This window comes from Entelurus aequoreus, linkage group LG09 (genome assembly GCF_033978785.1).
Source record: "Entelurus aequoreus isolate RoL-2023_Sb linkage group LG09, RoL_Eaeq_v1.1, whole genome shotgun sequence".
NCBI classification, from domain to species: Eukaryota; Metazoa; Chordata; class Actinopteri; order Syngnathiformes; family Syngnathidae; genus Entelurus; species Entelurus aequoreus.
In genome coordinates this window covers 58104647-58126834 of record NC_084739.1, presented here as the reverse complement: position 1 = coordinate 58126834, position 22188 = coordinate 58104647, and the positions used below count along the sequence as shown (strand labels likewise).

Below are 22188 nucleotides of genomic sequence, written 5' to 3'. Positions count from 1 at the left end.
TGATAATAAACACCTCCCAGTCAACTACTAGTAACATCACTATGAGCCCGTTGACCTACTAGAAACTTAAACTGCAGCTCAGCTCGCTCGCAGTCCTGGTTTGAGGTGAAGGCTAATTACCTCTCAGTTCCAGCCACATCGACCCCTTCTGAGCGCCTATTTTCAGTTGCTGGGAATATTGTAAACAAGAAAAGAAGCAAAGCAAGTAGACATGCTAACCTTTCTTCATTACAACTGTTAGTCACTCACTGGAATGAGTAGAATTGGTTATTGTTTACTGTGTTGGACTGGATGTTTATTTTGCACATTTTAAAAGCAATACTTAATGTTTACAGTGCTCCAGAATATTTAGATTGGCACTTTTTTGTATTGGATGTTTATCTTTATTTTTGCACATTTTAGCAAATAAGCAATACTTTCACTTTTGTTGAAATGTTTACACTGTTGTTACAGAATATTTGGTTTTGCACTTTTTTGTATTGGATGTTTATCTTTATTTTTGCACATTTTAAAGCAAAATAAGCAATACTTTTACTTTTGAAATGCTTATATTATTAAGATTTGCACTGGATGTTTACTTTTATATTTGCACATTAAAAAGCAAATAAGCTACTTTTAATTTTGTTAAATGTTAAAAGTTTTAAATGTTTACAATGTTACAGAATATTTTGTCATGTTGTTGTCAATGTTGACTGAGTGGCCATACTTTTTTTTTTGTAAATAAAAGCCATGCCTTTTGAAAAAACTGGCCTACTTTTATTTTTTCATCTTCATTTTAAATAAAATAAAATTAAAAATAATCGGTAAAAGGAAAAATAATCTATAGATGAATCGAAAAAATAATCCATAGATTAACCGATTAATCGAAAAAATAATCTATAGATTAATCGATAGAAAAATAATCGTTAGCTGCAGCCTTACCCGGAAGTCTTGTGAGGAGTGCTCAGAGAGTATGGGGTAACGGACTGTCTTATTGTGGCGGTCCGCTCCCTGTATAATCAGTGTCAGAGCTTGGTCCGCATTGCCGGCAGTAAGTCGGACACGTTTCCAGTGAGGGTTGGACTCCGCCAAGGCTGCCCTTTGTCACCGATTCTGTTCATAACCTTTATGGACAGAATTTCTAGGCGCAGTCAGGGCGTTGAGGGTATCTGGTTTGGTGGCTGCAGGATTAGGTCTCTGCTATTTGCAGATGATGTGGTCCTGATGGCTTCATCTGGCCAAGATCTTCAGCTCTCACTGGATCGGTTCGCAGTAGAGTGTGAAGCGACTGGGATGGGAATCAGCACCTCAAAGTCCGAGTCCATGGTTCTCGCCTGGAAAAGGGTGGAGTGCCATCTCCGGGTTGGGGAGGAGATCTTGCCCCAAGTGGAGGAGTTCAAGTACCTCGGAGTCTTGTTCACGAGTGAGAGAAGAGTGGATCGTGAGATCGACAGGCGGATCGGTGCGGCGTCTTCAGTAATGCGGACGCTGTATCGATCCGTTGTGGTGAAGAAGGAGCTGAGCCGGAAGGCAAATGTAACCCTAGTTACGAACTAGTAATAGAGGAAACAGGTGAGTAGTAGTCAATGGTGTAAATATCGAACTGGACTAGTATCAGAAGAATCCTAGTGTTTTTAAGAGCCAGTGTTGCATATCAATAATGACACAGACAACGATGAACTTGAATGTTGAATGGCCAAACATGTATTGAAAAGTGCACATATAAATTTACAACAACTGCAGTAAGGCTGAAACGACGCGTCGACGTAGTCGACGTCATCGGTTACGTAAATACGTCGACGCCGTTTTTGTGCGTCGACGCGTCGCATAATGACGTCACACTACCGTCATGGCGAAGCGCAAAGCAGACGATCAAAGAAGACGATGCGAGCGGTGCGAGCGAGGGGGGGAAAGCATGCCAATAGTGTGGGAGTATTTCAATAAACGGCCTAACAATGTTGTTGTATGCACACTGTGTCGAGCGGAAATGGCCTATCATAGCAGCACAACGGCTATAAACGAACATTTGAAAAGAAAACCATCAACTAGTCAATCGTCCGCGCGAGCATACGTTGTCATCATTACACAAAAACATGAATGTGTCATTTGTATCTGCTAGGGGTGTAACGGTACGTGTTTTGTATTGAACCGTTTCGGTGCGGGGCTTTCGGTTCGGTACGGGGGTGTACCGAACGAGTTTCTAAGCTAAAGTCTTAACAAGCTGCTTTGCTCCGTCTGCCTCTGTCTCAGCACGCAGCATTGTCCCACCCACACAACCATCTGATTGGTACACACGCAGCATTGTCCCACCCACACAACCATCTGATTGATACACACGCAGCATTGTCCCACCCACACAACCATCTGATTGGTACACACGCAGCATTATCAGCCAATCAGCAGTGCGTATTCAGAGCGCATGTAGTCATCGCTTCAGCGTGGAGCAGATAGGTGTTTAGCAGGTGAGCATCAGGCAGCAGACTCTCCCCAAATGATAATAAACACCTCCCAGTCAACTACTAGTAACATCACTATGAGCCCGTTGACCTTCTACAAACTTAAACTGCAGCTCAGCTCGCTCGCAATCCTGGCTTGAGGTGAAGGCTAATTAGCTCTCAGTTCCAGCCACATCGACCCCTTCTGAGCGCCTATTTTCAGCTGCTGGGAATATTGTAAACAAGAAAAGAACCAAAGCATGTAGACATGCTAACCTTTCTTCATTACAACTGTTAGACACTCACTGGAATGAGTAGAATTGGTTATTGTGTACTGTGTTGGACTGGATGTTTATTTTGCACATTTTAAAAGCAATACTTAATGTTTACAGTGCTCCAGAATATTTAGATTGGCACTTTTTTGTATTGGATGTTTATCTTTATTTTTGCACATTTTAGCAAATAAGCAATACTTTCACTTTTGTTGAAATGTTTACACTGTTGTTACAGAATATTTCGTTTTGCACTTTTTTGTATTGGATGTTTATCTTTATTTTTGTACATTTTAAAGCAAAAAAAGCAATACTTTTACTTTTGAAATGCTTATACTATTGCAGAATATTAAGATTTGCACTGGATGTTGACTTTTATATTTGCACATTAAAAAGCAAATAAGCTACTTTTAATTTTGTTAAATGTTAAAAGTTTTAAATGTTTACATTGTTACAGAATATTTAGTCATGTTGTTGTCAATGTTGACTGAGTGGCCATACTTCTTTTTTTTTGTAAATAAAAGCCATGCCTTTTGAAAAAACGGGCCTACATTTATTTTTTCATCTTCATTTTGAATAAAAAAATAATCGGCAAAAGGAAAAAATAATCTATAGATTAATCGAAAAAATAATCTATAGATTAAAGGCCTACTGAAACCCACTACTACCGACCACGCAGTCTGATAGTTTATATATCAATGATGAAATCTTAACATTATAACACATGCCAATACGGCCGGGTTAACTTATAAAGTGACATTTTAAATTTGCCGCTAAACTTCCGGTTCGAAACGCCTCTGAGGATGACGTATGCGTGTGACGTTGCCCGGCGAACACGGGTATGCCTTCCACATTGAAGCCGATACGAAAAAGCTCTCTTTTCATTTCATAATTCCACAGTATTCTGGACATCTGTGTTCGTGAATCTGTTTCAATCATGTTCATTGCATTATGGAGAAGGAAGCCAAGCAAGCAAAGAAGAAAGTTGTCGGTGCGAAATGGACGTATTTTTCGAACGTAGTCAGCCACAACAGTACACAGCCGGCGCTTCTTTGTTTACATTCCCGAAAGATGCAGTCAAGATGGAAGAACTCGGATAACAGAGACTCTAACCAGGAGGACTTTTGATTTGGATACACAGACGCCTGTAGAGAACTGGGACAACACAGACTCTTACCAGGATTACTTTGATTTGGATGACAAAGACGCAGACGTGCTACTGTGAGTATGCAGCTTTGGCTTTTTTTTGCGTATGTACGTAACTTTTTTAAAATATATAAGCTTTATGAACCTTGGGTTAGGTGAACGGTCTTTTGGGCTGAGTGATTGTGTGTGTTGATCATGTGTTTGAATTGTATTGGCGTGTTCTATGAAGCTAGGAGCTAGCAGAGGAGCTAGGAGCTAGCATAACAAACACGCAGGTGTTATTATGCAGGATTAATTTGTGGCATATTAAATATAAGCCTGGTTGTGTTGTGGCTAATAGAGTATATATATGTCTTGTGTTTATTTACTGTTGTAGTCATTCCCAGCTGAATATCAGGTACCGTGAGTATGCAGCCTTGGCTGCTAAACATTCGATAACTTGACCGTATGTGCGCGTCACGTACGTAACTTTTTAAAAATATATAAGCTTTATGAACCTTGGGTTAGGTAAACGGTCTTTTGGGCTGAGTGATTGTGTGTGTTGATCAGGTGTTTGAATTGTATTGGCGTGTTCTATGGAGCTAGGAGCTAGCAGAGGAGCTAGGAGCTAGCATAACAAACACGCAGGTGTTTTTATGCAGGATTAATTTGTGGCATATTAAATATAAGCCTGGTTGTGTTGTGGCTAATAGAGTATATATATGTCTTGTGTTCATTTACTGTTGTAGTCATTCCCAGCTGAATATCAGGTCACCCCCGGCTCTCACAGCATCTTCCCTATCTGAATAGCTTCAACTCCCCACTAGTCCTTCACTTGCACTTTACTCATCCACAAATCTTTCATCCTCGCTCAAATTAATGGGGAAATTGTCGCTTTCTCGGTCCGAATCTCTCTCACTTCATGCGGCCATCATTGTAAACAATAGGGAACTTTGCGTATATGTTCAACTGACTACGTCACGCTACTTCCGGTAGGTGCAAGCCTTTTTTTTATCAGATACCAAAAGTTGCAATCTTTATCGTCGTTGTTCTATACTAAATCCTTTCAGCAAAAATATGGCAATATCGCAAAATGATCAAGTATGACACATAGAATAGATCTGCTATCCCCGTTTAAATAAAAAAAATTCATTTCAGTAGGCCTTTAAATAACCATGAATTAGCTTAAATACTTTTAACTAGCATTAATTAGCTCAATCTTGTCATTAATCACCAATCATGTATCTCAAATGCTTTGGTTTACAATGTATTTGTTTTCAAAATATGAAATATCAAAATAAAAGTTAAGCGCTTATTATAGTTCTTTTTTCCAATTGTTCAAATATTCAAAAATATATGAAATGTTTCTTCAAATACAAAAATACAAATACTATTTAAATGCACCTTTAAGTTCACAATTAAACGAGGTAGGTTAATTGCACAAAGTTCACATTAATGCTCAAAATGGACTTTTGTGTAGCAACTTGGAGGTGTATAAGGTTACAACGTGCTAAATCTCTCCCTTGCTAGCACTGGTGAGAGATGCACTAAAAATTACCCCTTCAATCACTAAATCAAAAGTACTCAGTAATCTATTACTTCAGTAAAACAAAAATAATCACAGTGTTCCTAGCATGTGCTGTAAACATGAACAAATTAAATATCACCAACACTTATGGCTCAAATAAAACATCACATCATTGTTATTCACTCACCGCTGATCAAGTGAAATGACTGCACAGGATGTCAGTCAGTGAATATTACACTCGGATGTCACACTGCTCTACAAGGTTCAAACAACACAATATACGGATCAAAAGTTGTATAACAACATTAGAAATGTGGATGGATCGAATTGCAAGCTTATTTTCAAGCCTTACCGAGTGGATGGCCAAGGATTGATCGACAGGTTGTCCGCGTGTGTTTGCATTGCCACGCATGGACCGACAAAACCGGAAGGGGAGTTTCTCTTCTTCCACACTACAGGAAGTTGCGTCATAAAACGAGTGACACGGAAGGGCTCACAGGCTCACTGATTGCCCTCTAAAGGTGACAATCATGGAGACAGGTAATTTTTACCTCTGCAATTTCTGTTAAGACACCATGTTTGTGTCAACATTTTTATGTATATTGTGTATTTTCTATTTTAACAACTTTTAGAGCAGGTTAAAAATATAAATGAATAACGTAAAGTGCAGATTAGTTTGTACCTGTTTTAACACTTAGTTATTTAACTGAAATTAATGTATCTTTACTAAATGAATTATTTTAACTCAAATTAATTATTTCAACTCCAGGCATATGGTGTTTTCAAGCCTGGGTTACACAAAGCTCTCGATTTACGTTCAATCTACGTCCCCATCCTCACCTATGGTCATGAGCTTTGGGTCATGACCAAAAGGACAAGATCACTGGTACAAGCGGCCGAAATGAGTTTTCTCCGCCGGGTGGCGGGGCTCTCCCTTAGAGATAGGGTGAGAAGCTCTGCCAGGCGGGGGGAGCTCAAAGTAAAGCCGCTGCTCCTCCACATCGAGAGGAGCCAGATGAGGTGGTTCGGGCATCTGGTCAGGATGCCACCCGAACGCCTCCCAAGGGAGGTGTTTCGGGCATGTTCGACCGGTAGGAGGCCACGGGGAAGACCCAGGACACGTTGGGAAGCCTAGCTCTCCCGGCTGGCCTGGGAATGCCTCGGGATCCCCCGGGAGGAGCTGGACGAAGTGGGTGGGGAGAGCAAAGTTTGGGCTTCCCTGCTTAGGCTGCTGCCCCCGCGACCCGACCTCGGATAAGCAGCAGAAGATGGATGGATGGATGGAAATTATAGTGCATAAATTATTGTGCATAAATAACTACAATAGTACACTTCATTCATTAACTGTGTTACACAAAAGATCAGTTAGAATAATACATAATGTTGGATATAGAGAACGTTCAAACCCTTTATTTATTGGATCGAAAATACTGAAATTCCACTACAGTGAATTTGCAAACAGATAAAATTATGCACAAAGCAAGCTACAATCTGCTACCCAAGAACGTACAACAATTCTTCCAAAAAAGAGGAGAAATATAATCTTAGAGAAAAATAAAATTTCAAACATTTGTATGCACGTACAACACTTAATAATAATACCTGGGATTTATATAGCGCTTTTCTAAGTACCCAAAGTCGCTTTACATGTTAAAAACCCATCATTCATTCACACCTGGTGGTGGTAAACTACTTTCGTAGCCACAACTTAAGACCTTCAGTATATCAGTATGTGGAATTAAATTATGGAATGGATTAAGCAAATAAATCACACAATGTACTAATATGATCCACTTCACGAAACTCTTCAAATTTAAAGTGTTTACAAAGTACAAAGAAGAAAAACCATGATAAACATTTTGAATTTATTTCTTCCATCTATTCATTTTCTAGATAATCTTATTTATCTCACCATATGATATATAACTTACTTCACTAAGTATTATTTATTTTTATTGTTATTACTTATAGAGTATATTGTGAATAAATTGAGAACAGGAAGCGAACAAAAGTGTTAGCAACTGCTATGTAAAAGAAAAGGGGTAGGATTAAATAAGCTCTGCTTCTTCCTACTCCTTTTCGGACATGTTGAATAGAGAAACTGGAAATTGTGATGTATCATGTTGTATGCATGCATGTTCGAAATAAACTCAAACTTAACTCGACAGTTAAGCCCAGCAAACTTTTGGAGTCTGGTCAGAAGGAAAAGCTGTGAAAACCTCATCAGAACCAGCTCTCAAACAGCCGCAGTGGGATGAGGAGCCTACAGAGATTTTTGTGCGGGTGCAGCAGAGATGTCAGTCATTGTGGGCTGCATGGCGCAGTAGAAGACTGCAGAGTCGTTCATCTGCACGTCTTGGATCTTCAGAGGAGCTCGCTTGGCGGTGTCATTGATGCTGCAGCTGAACCTTTTTTCAAAGCTGCTCTCAGTCTTGCCCTGACCGATCCTGAAGCGGCTCAGAATGAACTTTGGTGCCGCTTGCCCGTCCTGTTTGTACCAGAAGATGTAGTCGTTGCTTCCAGAGTTTTCATAGCTGCAGTCCAGCGACACTGAGTCGCCTTTCATGGCGTACACATTCTCTGGAGGCTGGTGCACCGTCTGGCTGCCACATCCTGTCAGAGGACAACAAATGTGGTCAAACATCATATAACCTGACATGCTCACCTCAAATGACCTCACCAAGGCTCCAGGCAGCCATCAGCACACACACCAATGCACGCTTCATGTTTGCACTCATAGCCTTTGTGCACGTTGACTTAGTGGCTGAGGAGGCGGGGTGTAATATTTCATCATTGGAGAAAAACGCATTTGTCCCTCCCAAAAAATATACCGCAGGTAAACATGGTTTTGTTTTGAAAGCACAACACATCATCATGTGACTGACAGGCCCCTTACCTCACAGCAGTGGGAGAGAAATGAAAGAAAGCAGGCTGTGAGGGCGACACTAAGCAGACGGTCTGGAACGATTTGTTGGGAACATTGCCATGAATATTGCATGTTTATAATGTCTTGCCAATTGTTTATATTCATATTAAGAAATCATGTTTAGTCATCTTAATCCTGGCATGGTCACGCGTACATAATTTAATTGATAACTTCGTCGAACAGTGTTCCTAATCAGAATAATCTTTATTGTCATCATACAAATGTGCAATGACATTTTGCAAACTCCACTCGTTTCTTGTGGAAAAAGATTAAAAGAATTAAGTTACGTCAACACTAGCTAAAATGTTTTGTCATTCCCTTCCAGGTAGCAAAATGTCACCACCACAAAAGCGTGAAACAGCAGCACGAGCTCTATTTAAAAAGAGTAATGTGAGTGTGAGTAACGGTTACACTACAACACAAAGATGGTTTACTCAACCATTAATCAACATGTATGACGTTGTTAGATACTATATGCAATTACAGTATGTCTTAAAGGGGAAGTGCACTTTTTGGGGAATTTTGCCTATCGTTCACAATCATTATGAAAGACATGACGACAGATGGATTTTTTTTAATACAGTCCTAAATAACCTAAATAACAACAACCTAAATAAAAGTCAGCTTACAGCAAAGCCAATAAGAACTCCATTATTCCGCCCATAAAATTGGTAAATAACCATTCGAAAAGCGCCAACAATACTCAAGTTACATTTCAGGACTTGAATATTAACAAAGTATTAGTGATATTGTTATTATGAGTGCTAAAGCAGACAAACTATTTATAGCGGCGCTGTGATCACTTCCTTGTGTCCCTATGTTTACATCATCGAGTGGTCTGCTGTTTCCTCGCTTCCCTTCTCCCTGTAAATTTACTGTAGATTATAAATCCTGCCTCTCACCTGGAAAGTAGATGGCTGAAATTATAATTGTGCTACGGCGCCATCTTTTGGACAAGTTTGCTCACAGCAGGTATTTCGGGTTGAAAATGTACTTCCTGTTTTGATGCTGTAAACCAGGAATAAGTGTCCATAGCATTTTTGCTCAAAATTATTCTTCATTTATCACTCCCAGCAACATTTGTAAGTTTCACAGTTTAACTGAAACAATTCTTACTTTTTGAACCATCCCACGTGTGATGTCTGTAGAAGTGTTTTCATGCTTATTCATACGTAATGTAATGAAGCTAGCGTTGTTAGCATTAGCTAGTATGCCTACACATTTACAGGTGTTTGTGTTAATGTTATTAACTTACAATGGCATCCTATTTGCATTGTTTCAGTTTCACAAATTCCTCAATAAATTAACTAAAACGTCACCGTGGACTGATTGAGTCTTTTTAGCTGATGGAGAGCCAGCTTCCGCAGTTAGTGGGTCCTCGACGATGACTTCTGTTGTGTTTGATCAGCCGTTTACTGCCGTGTTACAGACATTGTTTGGAAACAATTAAGGTATGTAATTAAACATTTATAAATTATTTCTGTGTAAATAAGTCAATTCATAACGTATATATCTGCGGCTCATAGTCTGGTGCTGGCCAATATATGGAAAAATATATTTTTCTTCTAAAATTTTGTGGGTGAGGCTTATATCTTGGTGCGCTCTATAGTCCGGAAAATTGTCATTTTGGTTTCAGTTCACCATGGCCCAGCTCCAAAAGTACCTGTTGGATGAACTGGAAGTTTTAAGAGATGCAGTCCAAAGAGAATGCACACAGCTTTTGGCAGGTCTTGAATGTTGTCCACCACAATTTCTCCCTAAATAATATTCTCAGTGTGGCTGGGCTGAGATGCAGTGAGGAGGATCCCATTGTCAAGGTTAGACTCGCCGAGTTGGTGCTTTTCGAAACACTCGTAGCAAAATGTTTAAAAAATAATAATATTTAAATGGGAAACACAAATGTTAAAAATGTATCAAACACACCTTTAATGAAGTGGTCACTGCAAACTCTTGCATTATTCGACTCTGTTCCTTTGGACTGGAGTGCGTGCTACTTTTTTCGTCGTCATTTTGTAAAATCTTGTACTCCTTGTTTTTTTTCATATAACTTCTCGAGGAACTCTGAAGAAACTTTTATCCTTTTTTAGGTTTAAAACAGTTTGTACAGCCGAAAACAACGCAAGAATAGAGCATTTTTCTTCGAGAAAGGCTAAATGCCGCCTATTACCCGTTGAGAACAGACACTGGTTTGACCACCACACATTTTTGATGAGTGGGACATGAGCCGGACATGACGTCATTTAAAACCAAACAATTGGCCGCAGAAAGATGTAGATAATAGGTTTGGTTATTGTTCACAATCATTATAAAAGACATGACAACAGATGTTTTTTTTAAATGCAGTCTAAATATAAAATAAAAGTCAGCTTACAGCGTAGCGGATGGGAGCTCCATTATTTCATCCATAAAATTGGATAAATAACCATTCGAAAAGCGTCAACAATACTCAAGTTACTAGTTGTTACTTGAATATTAACCAAGTATTAGTGATATTGTTATTATGAGTGCTAACGCCATACTTGCCAACCCTCCCGTTTTTAGCGGGAGAATCCCGGTATTCAGCGCCTCTCCCGACAACCTCCCAATTCTCCCGACAAACTCCCGGTATTCAGCTGGAGCTGGAGGCCACGCCCCCACCATCTCAATGCGGACCTGAGTGGGGACAGCCGTTCTCACGTCCGCTTTCCCAGTAGCTTGCCTGCCCAATGACGTCATAACATCTACGGCTTTTAGAGAGTAGAGTGCACAACAAGCAGAGAGAGTTCTTGGTTTCTTATGTGGGTTTATTGTTAGGCAGTTTCATTAACGTCCTCCCAGCGCGGTAACAACACACAACAACAGCAGTCACGTTTAGTCTACTGTAAAGCAGTTCGTCTGCCGTAAACAGCAATGCTGTGACACTCTTAAACAGGACAATACTGCCACCTACCGGATAGCCTGCAGAACACTGAAATTCAAGTATGTCTTTTATTTATATGTATAATAAAATAAAAAATAAAATATATATATATAGCTAGAATTCACTGAAAGTCAAGTATTTCATACATATATATATATATATACATACATATATATATATATGTATATATATATGTATATATATATATATATATATATGTATATATATATATATATATATATATATATATATATATATATATATATATATATATATATATATATATATATATATATATATATATATATATATATTATATATGTGAAATAATTGATTTGGTGAATTCTAGCTGTAAATATACTCTCCTCTTAACCACGCCCTTGGCCACGCCCCAACCACGCCCCCCGCCCCAAACACGCTCCCCCCGCCCCCCCCCGACCACGGCGCCCCCCCCGCTCCCCCACCTCCCGATATTGGAGGTCTCAAGGTTGGCAAGTATGGCTAACGCAGACACACTATTTATAGTGGTGCTGTGATCACTTCCTTGTGTCCCTATGTTTACATCATCGAGTGGTCTGCTGTTTCCTCGCTTCCTTGCTCCCTGTAAGTTTATTTTAGATCATAAATCCTGCCTCTCACCTGGAAAGTAGATGGCTGGAATTATAATTGTGCTATGGTGCCATCTTTTGGACAAGTTTTCTCACTGCAGGTATTGCGGGTTGGAAATGTACTTCCTATTTTGAATGCCGTAAACCAGGAATAAGAATCCTTAGCATTTTTGCTCGACAAAATTCTTAATTTATCACTCGAAGCAACATTTGTAAGTTTCACAGTTTGACTGAAACAATTATTACTTACCGTCCCATGTGTGATGTCTGTAGAAGTGTTTTCATGCGCATTTATATGTACTATTGTAATGTAATGAAGCAAGCGTTGTTTGCATTAGGTTTTTGTGCAGGTACAGCAGGGCTGTCAGTCATTGTGGGCTGGATGGCGCAGTAGAAGACAGCAGAGTCGCTCAGCTGCACGTCTTGGATCTTCAGAGGAGCTCGCTTGGCGGTGTCATTGATGCTGCAGCTGAACCTCTTTTCAAAGCTGCTCTCAGTCTTGCCCAGACCCGTCATGGAGAGGCTCAGGATGAACTTTGGTGCCGCCCGCCCGTCCTGTTTGTACCAGAAGATGTAGTCGTTGCCTCCATAGTTTTCATAGCTGCAGTCCAGCGTCACTGAGTCGCCTTTCATGGCGTACACATTCTCTGCTGGCTGGTGCACCGTCTGGCTGCCACATTCTGTCAGAGGACAACAAATGTTGTCAAACATCATATAACCTGACATGCTCACCTCAAATGACCTTACCAAGGCTCCAGGCAGCCATCAACACACACACCAATGCACGCTTCATGTTTGCACTCCTGGGCTCCGTGCACGTTGACTTGGTGGCTGAGGAGGTGGGGCCTAATCCCAAAGAGGGAGGCACTTCACAAACACATCACATACATAGGCAAGGTTTCCCGCAGCGTTTTGTTGTTAAGGCGGCCGCCTTAACAACAAAGAGCCATTGCCTAAACTAACGTCTGAACAAGATTTCCAGCCACAAATTCGCATTTAAAAAACTATTACTGTCCCCAAGCAAACGCATACACTGAGTGTCATACGCATGCCAAAATACTGGGGGCGCTGTAGCATAGGAAAAAAGAAACCTTTTTAGCCAATCAGAAACATCCAAAACGTCATCTCCGGAGGCGGCATATAGCAAAAATGGCGGGTCACGACAAGAAAGAATAATATATGTGGACTGACAGAGGAGTAGAGATACTTTTAAGCATCGTTTTGGAATTTAAAGTTAACAAAACTCAACAAAGTGTTGACTGGGAAACTTGCCAGTCCAAGTCTGGTGAAATGCTTACCCTATTTTGGAACGGTACAGACTTGGAGGGAGGGACATCTGAGGAATTTCCTCATTGGAAAGAGGACATCACAAAAACAACTATCGGCACAAAACTGAAAGCGATTCGTGGAAAGTACAGACAAGCATTGGACGCAGGTGGAAGAAGTGGTTATGGTAGAGTTGTTTTGCTGTACTTCGAACTATGCGAGCAGATCTCTGGCGGTTCTCCATCAACTACATCCATTCAATTTGGAATAGAAACATCAGATATTGACACAAGCTCTCACAGGAGTTCAGATTCTCCATTCACCCTTGACAGCCTGGTCACAGACAAAGATATGCCAAATGAGGTACAAGAGCAGCAAGATTCCAATAGGAGAAATCCACAATCTTCTGTGGTGAAAGAGAGAAGCGCTCTACTTCAGGTATGTGGGCGCTAACTTCATTGCTATGAAGTAATATTGTTAAAAGGCAGATAGATGTTGTATATCTGGGGCATCAAAACATTTTTATATGAACTGCACTGCAATTACAAATGCTCTCATATGACCATTTTCAACAGTGTGGAATCATATATTGCCCATTTGTTTTAATATTATCATTATTTCACAACAGCGTGACAAAAATACCTTCTTTGGAATCAGAAGTCAAGATGGCAAGCATATATTAAAGTTCTGCTGTTTTAGATGTATTTAAATAGGGTTGTATTAAAAATGCTTTCAGTAGTTTCTTGTAATAAATAATATTGAGTTAAGTAAAACTGTAGTTGCATTAAATGTATTTTTTTTCTGTCAAAATTAAAATACCCCGAAGTGCTGTATTGACACACATTGTTTCCAGACGATGTTGAGGGCCATTTGACATGTTGTAAATAACATGTCACTATCTTACACCTGTGCTAAAGTGGGGTTATCCCAAATAATGTATTCATGATTGTTGAATGTAATTTTGTGAAAATCCTTATATAAAAAAAAAAATTCACTAGGCAAAACTCAACAGCCACAAGCACGACAGACTAAAACAAAAACTTCCAATCGAGACAAAGTTGCTGAATGCAGAAGAAGAAGACGTCCAGATAAAGAAGAGACTTCTGGACATGATGGAGACATCATAGAAGCAATCGATTGGTCTGACAATTTAGACAAACTAACCTCAAATTACTAAGTCAAAATATTGACTTACTAAGTCATAATAATGACATGGCGTGGCGAAGTTGTTAGAGTGGCTGTGCCAGCAATTGGAGGGTTGCTGGTTACTGGGGTTCAATCCCCACCCTCTACCATCCTAGTCACGTCCGTTGTGTCCTTGGGCAAGACACTTCACCCTTGCCCCTGATGGGTGCTGGTAGCGCCTTGCATGGCAGCTCCCTCCATCAGTGTGTGAATGTGTGTGTGAATGGGTGAATGTGGAAGTACTGTCAAAGCGCTTTGAGTACCTTGAAGGTAGAAAAGCGCTATACAAATATAACCCATTTATCATTATTTATTTACTTAGTATCTCAGGTAACTAGGACTGCTTTGTGTTTTTTTGTACTTTACGGAAAAAATATCGAGATATATATAGTATATCGCCATTCTGCAAGTGGAGCGGAAAACACAACCAACAATTGTAGGCTTCTTTATTTCTCTAATATTTTTATTTATTATAAGATATCGTTATTTGATTATTTTTTAATAAGCGATGTGTTCAATGTAATCAGAGTCTGTAGTCTATTGTCCCCCCCCCCCAGGCTGTGATGGCAGCGATGAGGTGGAGACGTGATGGCCACAGGCCGAGTTACACTGTTCCTTACACCCACCCACCCCCTTCCCCATCCGGCCGCCTATCTATCTGTCTATTTTGTGGAAAAAGATTAAAAGGATTAAGTTACGTCAAAACTAGCTAAAATGTTTTGTCATTCCCTTCCAGGTAGCAAAATTTCACCACCAAAAAAGAGTGAAACAGCAGCACGAGCTCTGTTTAAAAAAAGAGTATCGTGGGTGAGAGTAACGGCTACACGACAACACAAAGACAACACCTAATTTTACTCGACCATTAATCAACATGTATGACATTGTTAGATACTATGTGCAATTATGTCTTAAAGGGAAACTGCTTTTTTTTTAAAATTGTTTTATTTTGTGCAGAATCATTAGGAAAGACCTGACGACAGATGTTTTTTTTAAATGCAGTCCAAATATCAGTGTTGGGTTAGTTACTGAAAACCAGTAACTAGTTACAGTTACTAGTTACTTTACTTCAAAAGTAACTCAGTTACTAACTCAGTTACTTACACCAAAAAGTAATGTGTTACTGTAGAAAGTAACTATTGAGTTACTTCTTTTTTTTTTTTTTAATTTTAAGGCTCCCATTAATGCACTTTTAGCCTTCATTTCAGTACTGTTATTGCACTGGAGAATAATACAATCTGTTGATCAACTTGACATGCATTTGCATCACGGAACTCTGCTAAGCAATGTGGTCTACATACAACACACAAAGACAAAGGTACGTTTCAAAGGGCCAATTTATTTTGGGCCAGAACAAATTGACAAAACTATTTTAAATAGCTGCAACATAACATACATAAGTAACTAACCGCATAATAACAACATGTTACAACATAGCTGACATGATTATATTTCATGTCACTATATACAGCACACATATTTCATGTCACTATATACAGCACACATACTGCTATACACATTCCTAACCAGGCGTTTTTTTCTCTCAAGGAATTGTGAAATAAAATCATGTCTTCAGGAGATCAACACTGTACGAAGCCCAGAACACTCTACGCATTTCCCCAGTTTTAGTTTAGAGAAAAGGAAAGATTGGCCTGGCCCACTAGGATCCCTCTTTATGTTTGTGAACTTTATAGTCTGTACATTTAGAGTGATGTGATAATCAAACACTCTAGAAGTCTAGAATGAAAGAGTATATAAGAGAATTGACAGAGTGTGTGTACCTTCAGTGCTGAATGATGAGCAGAGGCAGAGTTTGGAGTGTCTTCTTTAGCTTGCTTTCCATGTTTATGTACTCACTGTCCACTGTGTCCAGGAACTTGGAAAATGTTTTCGTGCCATTTGCTGTTTGACGCCCGCTATCATGCTAATTAGCTACCTGAAAGCCGGTGACTCCACTGTAGAAATAGCCTGCATGTCTTCTAGCACATACGCTGCAATGGCTCTATCAATGTTTTCCTGGCTAGCAGTGCCGCCGTTAAAATCCAGCCGCTGTTGGAGGTAAAGGTGAAGTGTGTCTCTCTTTACTTCGTCGAAGCATGTTGCTTTTGTAGCTGTTTTAGCAGATTTGAATTGCTGTTTTGGGCAGTAGATAGGATCTTTGATCCAAGACACAACTTACATTTAACTAAAATGTTATTTTCTTTGTGCTCAACAATAGAAAAGTAGTGAGAATATCTCCATGTTAAGAAATTCGACTTCGGCTCCGCCATGTCTTGTTTTTAAACACCGACACGCCCCCGCCCCACACACACAGCGCGCCCCTCTCTTCTCTTCCTTGTGACAGAGGAAGAATCAGAAGGACGACACCGCAGCTCTCCAATAAAACACACTCAGATCTTCTGACTTTCTAGCCGTTACGTTAAAAAATAACGTAAAATAACGTAAAATAACGCAGTAACGCATCATGTAGTAACGGTAACTGAGTTACAGAATATAAAAAATAACGCGTTAGACTATTAGTTACCGCCGAAAATAACAGCGTTAGTCCCAACACTCCCAAATGTAAAGTAAATGTAAATAAAAGTCAGCTTACAGTGGAGTCAATAGGAGCTCCAATATTCCGCCCGTAAAATTGGATAAATAACCATTCGAAAAGCGTCAACAATACTCAAGTTACTATTTGTGACTTGAATATTAACCAAGTATTAGTTATATTTTTATTATGAGTGCAATTGCAGACAAACTATGTATAGTGGCGCTGTGATCACTTCCTTGTGTCCCTATGTTTACATCATCGAGTGGTCTGCTGTTTCCTCGCTTCCCTGCTCCCTGTAAGTTTATTGTAGATCATAAATCCTGCCTCTCACCTGGAAAGTAGATGGCTGAAATTACAATTGTGCTATGGTGCCATCTTTTGGACAAGTTTTCTCACTGCAGGTATTGCGGTTTGAAAATGTACTTCCTGTTTTGAATGTCGTAAACCGGGAATAAGCGTCCACAGCATTTTTGCTCGAAAATATTTTTCATTTATCACTCCAAGCAACATTTGTAAGTTTCACAGTTTAACTGAAACAATTCTTACTTTTTGAACCGTCCAACGTGTGATGTCTGTAAAAGTATTTTCATGCTTATTCATACATAATGTAATGAAGCTAGCGTTGTTAGCATTAGCTAGTATGCCTACACATTTACAGGTGTTTGTGTTAGTGTTATTAACTTACAATGGTATCCTATTTGCATTGTTTCAATTCCACAAACTCACTAAAACGTCACCGTGGACTGATTGTGTCTGTTTAGCTGATGGAGAGCTAGCTTCCGCAGCTGGTGGGTCCATGACGATGACTTCTGTTGTGTTTGGTCAGCCGTTAACTGCCGTGTTACAGACACTGTTTGGAAACAATTAAGGTAGGTAAATAAACATTTACAAAATATTTCTGTGTATATAACAGAACATCATAATGTATATATCTGCGGCTCATAGTCCGGTGCGTGCCAATATATGAAAAAATATATTTTTCTTCTAAAATTTTGTGGGTGCGGCTTATATCCTGGTGCGCTCCATAGCCCGGAAAATGGTCATTTTGGTTTCAGTTCACAATGGCCCAGCTCGAAAAGTCCAAAGAGAATGCACACAGCTTTTGGCAGGTCTTGAATGTTGTCCATCACAACTTCTCCCTAAATGATGAATCTCAGTGTGGCTGGGCTGAGATCAGAATCAGAATCAGAATCAGAAATACTTTATTAATCCCCGAAGGGAAATAAACATTTTCAGCACAATCCCATTCAAGATCAGACAAACATTACAGGGAGACAGAACAGGATCGCTGACGGGTCTGCCAACTTCCGGCGCCCCTTACAAAAAAGTTGAGATACAGGTAAACAATGGGGGGGTGAAGAAAAAATAAAAATAAAAATCTGTCTAAGCCTGGGCCCCTGGAGAGGGGGTCCAGACTAAGGCCGAGGGAAAAAACAACTCATAGCCATAGCACACATCCCTCTTACATGTGTGTAAGAGGAAAACATCAAACATCAAAGAACACAAAGGACATTAAAGACATTAAAAGAGCAGAGCTGATGCAACCAGCCACTTCTACATACAGCTATGAATAAAAAGTAAAAGAAACATATACACTGTGGTGGCCTCTGCGGTGTTCCACGCCATCGCCTGCTGGGGTGGAAGGAGCATGGCCAGAGACAGGAGCACACCCAACAAAGCAACCAAGAGAGCCGACTCCACTCTCGGCCGCCCACTAACTCAGCCAGTGTCCAGTCCACATGGATGAGCGATGATGCGTCTAAGGAAACTGAGGTGTCTGATACCTGCTCATTCAGCCAAGACACTGTGAAGCTTGTCCGTCCCGGCGCTCAGTGCTAGCTCCACAGCCCTGTCTCTTCATTTGCATCTCCTCCAGTCTCTCTAAACGGACTCTGGTGTGGCAGAGACCCAGCAGCTGGTCTCCATGGCCAAAAGGCTCCCGGGAGGCAGATCCAGAAGTCTACAAAAAAGCACCGCATAAGTCACGAAAGTGCCACCTCTTGTCACACATAGGGTTGGGTATCGTTTGAATTCGAACGATTCCGATTCCGATTCTTTGTTTCGATTCCGATTCCTGACGATTCTCGATTCCGATTCTTCTTGTACCATGCCGGGATCAATGTGTTTGACAGGTAGTCCCTGGAAGGTGGTATGTATTTTGGGTTGAGAGTTTTCACCATATCCCTGCAAACATAAACAAACATGTAATGTTGCTGTTACTTTTCATCCCAGTATCAATTAGCTTAGCTCTAACGTTATTGCTTAACTAACCTAAATGTTGGAGATTCCACCTCTGAAAAGGGATGCAGTCTTTTGACTATGTGTGCAGTGACCTTTCTGTGGCACTCTTCCGTCTGTGGCACCGACATCTTCCCCATTGCCGCTACGGTGAACGGAGTACGCTGAGCACATCGCGGAGCTTGGCTAGCAGGTTGTAAATTGTCTATGAAAAAATACGCGCAACGTTGGCGCAAAACACATTATTTATTGCATATATATTGTTTTACTTACCGGATTCGGACTGCAGTGCCAGGCTGGGCGTCGGTGCCAGAGGAAGAGGCAGAGGAGGACGGTCGGCGCAGCGCGTCGAAGACGGGACACGCATTTATTTGTACTCCATGAACTCGAAGGTGCTTCATCATGTTCGACGTGCACCGTCCTAAGCACGAAACAGTCCTGTCGCACATGTTACATTTCGCCGATATTTCATTTTTTTTAGTAAAATAAAACCACACTTTCGACCGCCGACGCCCGCTATCCATGCATGACTGACTCGCTCGGCTACATAGGCTCGGCTATGCTAACACTTCCGGCGGTGGGCGCTTCTTCGCTGGTGTTCAGCGGCTTCTTCTTCCGGTCGGCGGACTTATTCTTTTTTTCCGGTCGGCGGACTGGGTATCAAAACTAGGAATCGAAATTTAAACTTTTGAACGATTCCGGGAGAATCGGAAAGTTAGTCCCGGTTCCAATCGATACTCGATACTCAACCCTAGTCACACAGTCCCAAAGGGTCCCGAACCAAAAGGCAAAACAATATATATATATATATATATATATATATATATATATATATATATATATATATATATATATATATATATATATATATATATATATATATATGTATATGTATGTATGTATGTATGTATATATATATATATATATATATATATATATATATATATATATATATATATATATATATATATATATATATATATATATATATGTTAAACCAGGAGGATCCCGATGTCAATGTTAGACTCGCCGAGTTGGTGCTTTGCGAAACACTCGTAGCAAAAATGTGTTTTAAAAAATACAAACAAGTAATGTCAAGATAATACTTAAATGGGAAACACAAACGTTAAAAGTGTATCAAACAAACCTTGAATGAAGTGGTCACTGCAAACTCCTGCATACTTCGACTCTGCTCCTTTGGACTTTTTTCGTTGTCATTTTGTAAAATCTTGCACTCTTCTGTTCATCTATATTACCTCTCGAGGAATTCCGAAGAAACTTTTATCCTTTTTGCGGTTTAAATAGTTTGTACAGCCGAAAACAACGCAAGAATAGGGCGTTTTTATTCGAGAAAGGCTAAATGCCGCCTATTACCCATTGGGAACAGACACAGGCTTGACCACCACGCATATTTGATGAGTGGTACGTTAGTAGTACGTGATGTCATTTAAAACCAAACATTTGGCCACAGAAATAGGTTTAAGAAAGATGTACCCGGCCTGATGATAGGCATAGCAGAGACAGACCTGCAAAGGTGATTTATTTCAATGTACAGACTGATTGAGTATGTTTATCGGATGGAGATATTTTCCACAGCCAGTGGGTCTATCATGATGACTTCTGTTGTGTTTGATCAGCCCTTCACTGCCGTGTTACAAACACGGTTTGGAAACAATTAAGGTATGTAAATAAAAAACATCTCCTGTTCGCCACCCCGGTGATGTCCTGACCAGGGACGCCGAAAAGGGGGGGTAAAGGAGACGGATTCTAGGGGCCCATGATGGAGGGGGGCCCAGAGAGGCCCCTAATGATGATGAAATTATAATGTTGCCGCTGTGTTGGGGCCCTGTAAAGATTCTTTTCATGGGGCCCAAAATCCCTAGCGGCGCCCCTGGTCCTGACAAGGACGAAAGCTGTGAAAACCTTCACAGAACTAGCTCTGAAACAGCCACAGTAGGATGAGGAGCCCAGAGAGGCTTTTGTGCAGGTGCAGCAGAGCTGTCAGTCATTGTGGGCTGCATGGCGCAGTAGAAGACTGCAGAGTCGTTCAGCTGCACGTCTTGGATCTTCAGAGGAGCTCGCTTGACGGTGTCATTGATGCTGCAGCTGAACCTCTTTTCAAAGTTGCTATGAGTCTTGCCCTGAGTCATCATGGAGAGGCTCAGGATGAACTTTGGTGCCGCCTGCCCGTCCTGTTTGTACCAGTAGATGTAGTTGTTGCCTCCAGAGTTTTCATAGCTGCAGTCCAGCGTCACTGAGTCGCCTTTCATGGCGTACACATTCTCTGCTGGCTGGTGCACCGTCTGGCTGCCACATCCTGTCAGAGGACAACAAATGTGGTCAAACATCATATAACCTGACATGCTCACCTCACGTGACCTTACCGAGGCTCCAGGCAGCCATCAGCACACACACCAATGTTCCCTTCATGTTTGCACTCCTGGACTCTGTGCACGCTGACTTGGTGGCTGAGGAGGCGGGGCCCAATTCCAAAGAGGGAGGCGCTTCACAAAAACATCACATACATAGGAGTAGTACCGGGGTGGACGTGTCCCTTCAATATTTCATTATTAGAGAAAGACGCACTTATCCCACCCAAAAAATACACCGCAGAGTTTCACATGGTTTTGTTTTGAAAGCCCAACACATCGTCATGTGACTGACAGGCCCCTTACCTCACAGCAGGGGGAGAGAAACAAAAGAGAGCAGGCTGTGAGGGCGACACTAAGCAGACGGTCTGGAACGATCTGTTGGGAACATTGCCATGATTATTGCATGTTTTTAATGTCTTGCCGTTTGTTTATATTCATATTTAGAAACCATGTCCTTTGCTTTTAGTCATCTTAATCCTGGCATGATCACTCATACATATTTTAATTTAATTGCTAACTTTGTCGAACAGTGTTCATAATCAGAATAATCTTTATTGTCATTGTTGCGAACTCGCATGGCTGCGGTTGTAGTGACCCCAAGACGCAGGAACCAGGATAGTGATGATCAGGTAAAAGGATTTTAACATACTTTAACATAGGAAGAGCAGTCATGCATGCAAACTGTACTTAACATATAGTCAATCCTTGGGCGCTGCGGAGTAGGCGAGGCAGGCATAAAGAGGAGCCTGCTGATTAGCACCAGGTGTGGCCAGGCTGCCAATCAGCAGCAGGTGAGGGGAAAACAGCGCTCAGGCAGACAAG

The 22188-nt window shown here is 40.7% G+C and overlaps 1 protein-coding gene, 1 long non-coding RNA gene and 2 gene segments (V, D, J or C); all 4 read right to left on the bottom strand.

Annotated features, from left to right (window-relative positions):
- The window catches only part of LOC133657546 (T cell receptor alpha chain MC.7.G5-like), a 30588-nt gene extending 18040 nt beyond the window's left edge, over positions 1 to 12548 (bottom strand). Inside the window, exons 1-2 of the mRNA XM_062059003.1 lie at positions 12520 to 12548; positions 12147 to 12452 (exon numbers count right to left, since the gene is read on the bottom strand). Of these exons, the coding sequence (XP_061914987.1) occupies positions 12147 to 12452; positions 12520 to 12538 (325 nt within the window). The 5' untranslated portion in view covers positions 12539 to 12548. The remainder of the gene's footprint in view (positions 1 to 12146; positions 12453 to 12519) is intronic.
- LOC133657548 (uncharacterized) lies at positions 1331 to 5787 on the bottom strand. Its single transcript, XR_009827278.1, has 3 exons — positions 5692 to 5787; positions 5527 to 5594; positions 1331 to 1497 (listed from the first exon to the last, which is right to left on the bottom strand). It is a non-coding gene; the product is annotated as an uncharacterized LOC133657548 (long non-coding RNA).
- On the bottom strand, positions 6750 to 12154 carry LOC133657547 (T cell receptor alpha variable 38-1-like). The segment is given in 2 exon segments: positions 6750 to 7952; positions 12023 to 12154. A coding segment is annotated over 1 exon segment (303 nt).
- Positions 12549 to 19989: 7441 nt separating the features above from the next.
- On the bottom strand, positions 19990 to 21412 carry LOC133656904 (T cell receptor alpha variable 38-1-like). The segment is given in 2 exon segments: positions 19990 to 21311; positions 21379 to 21412. Coding segments are annotated over 2 exon segments (411 nt in total).
- Positions 21413 to 22188: the final 776 nt, after the last annotated feature.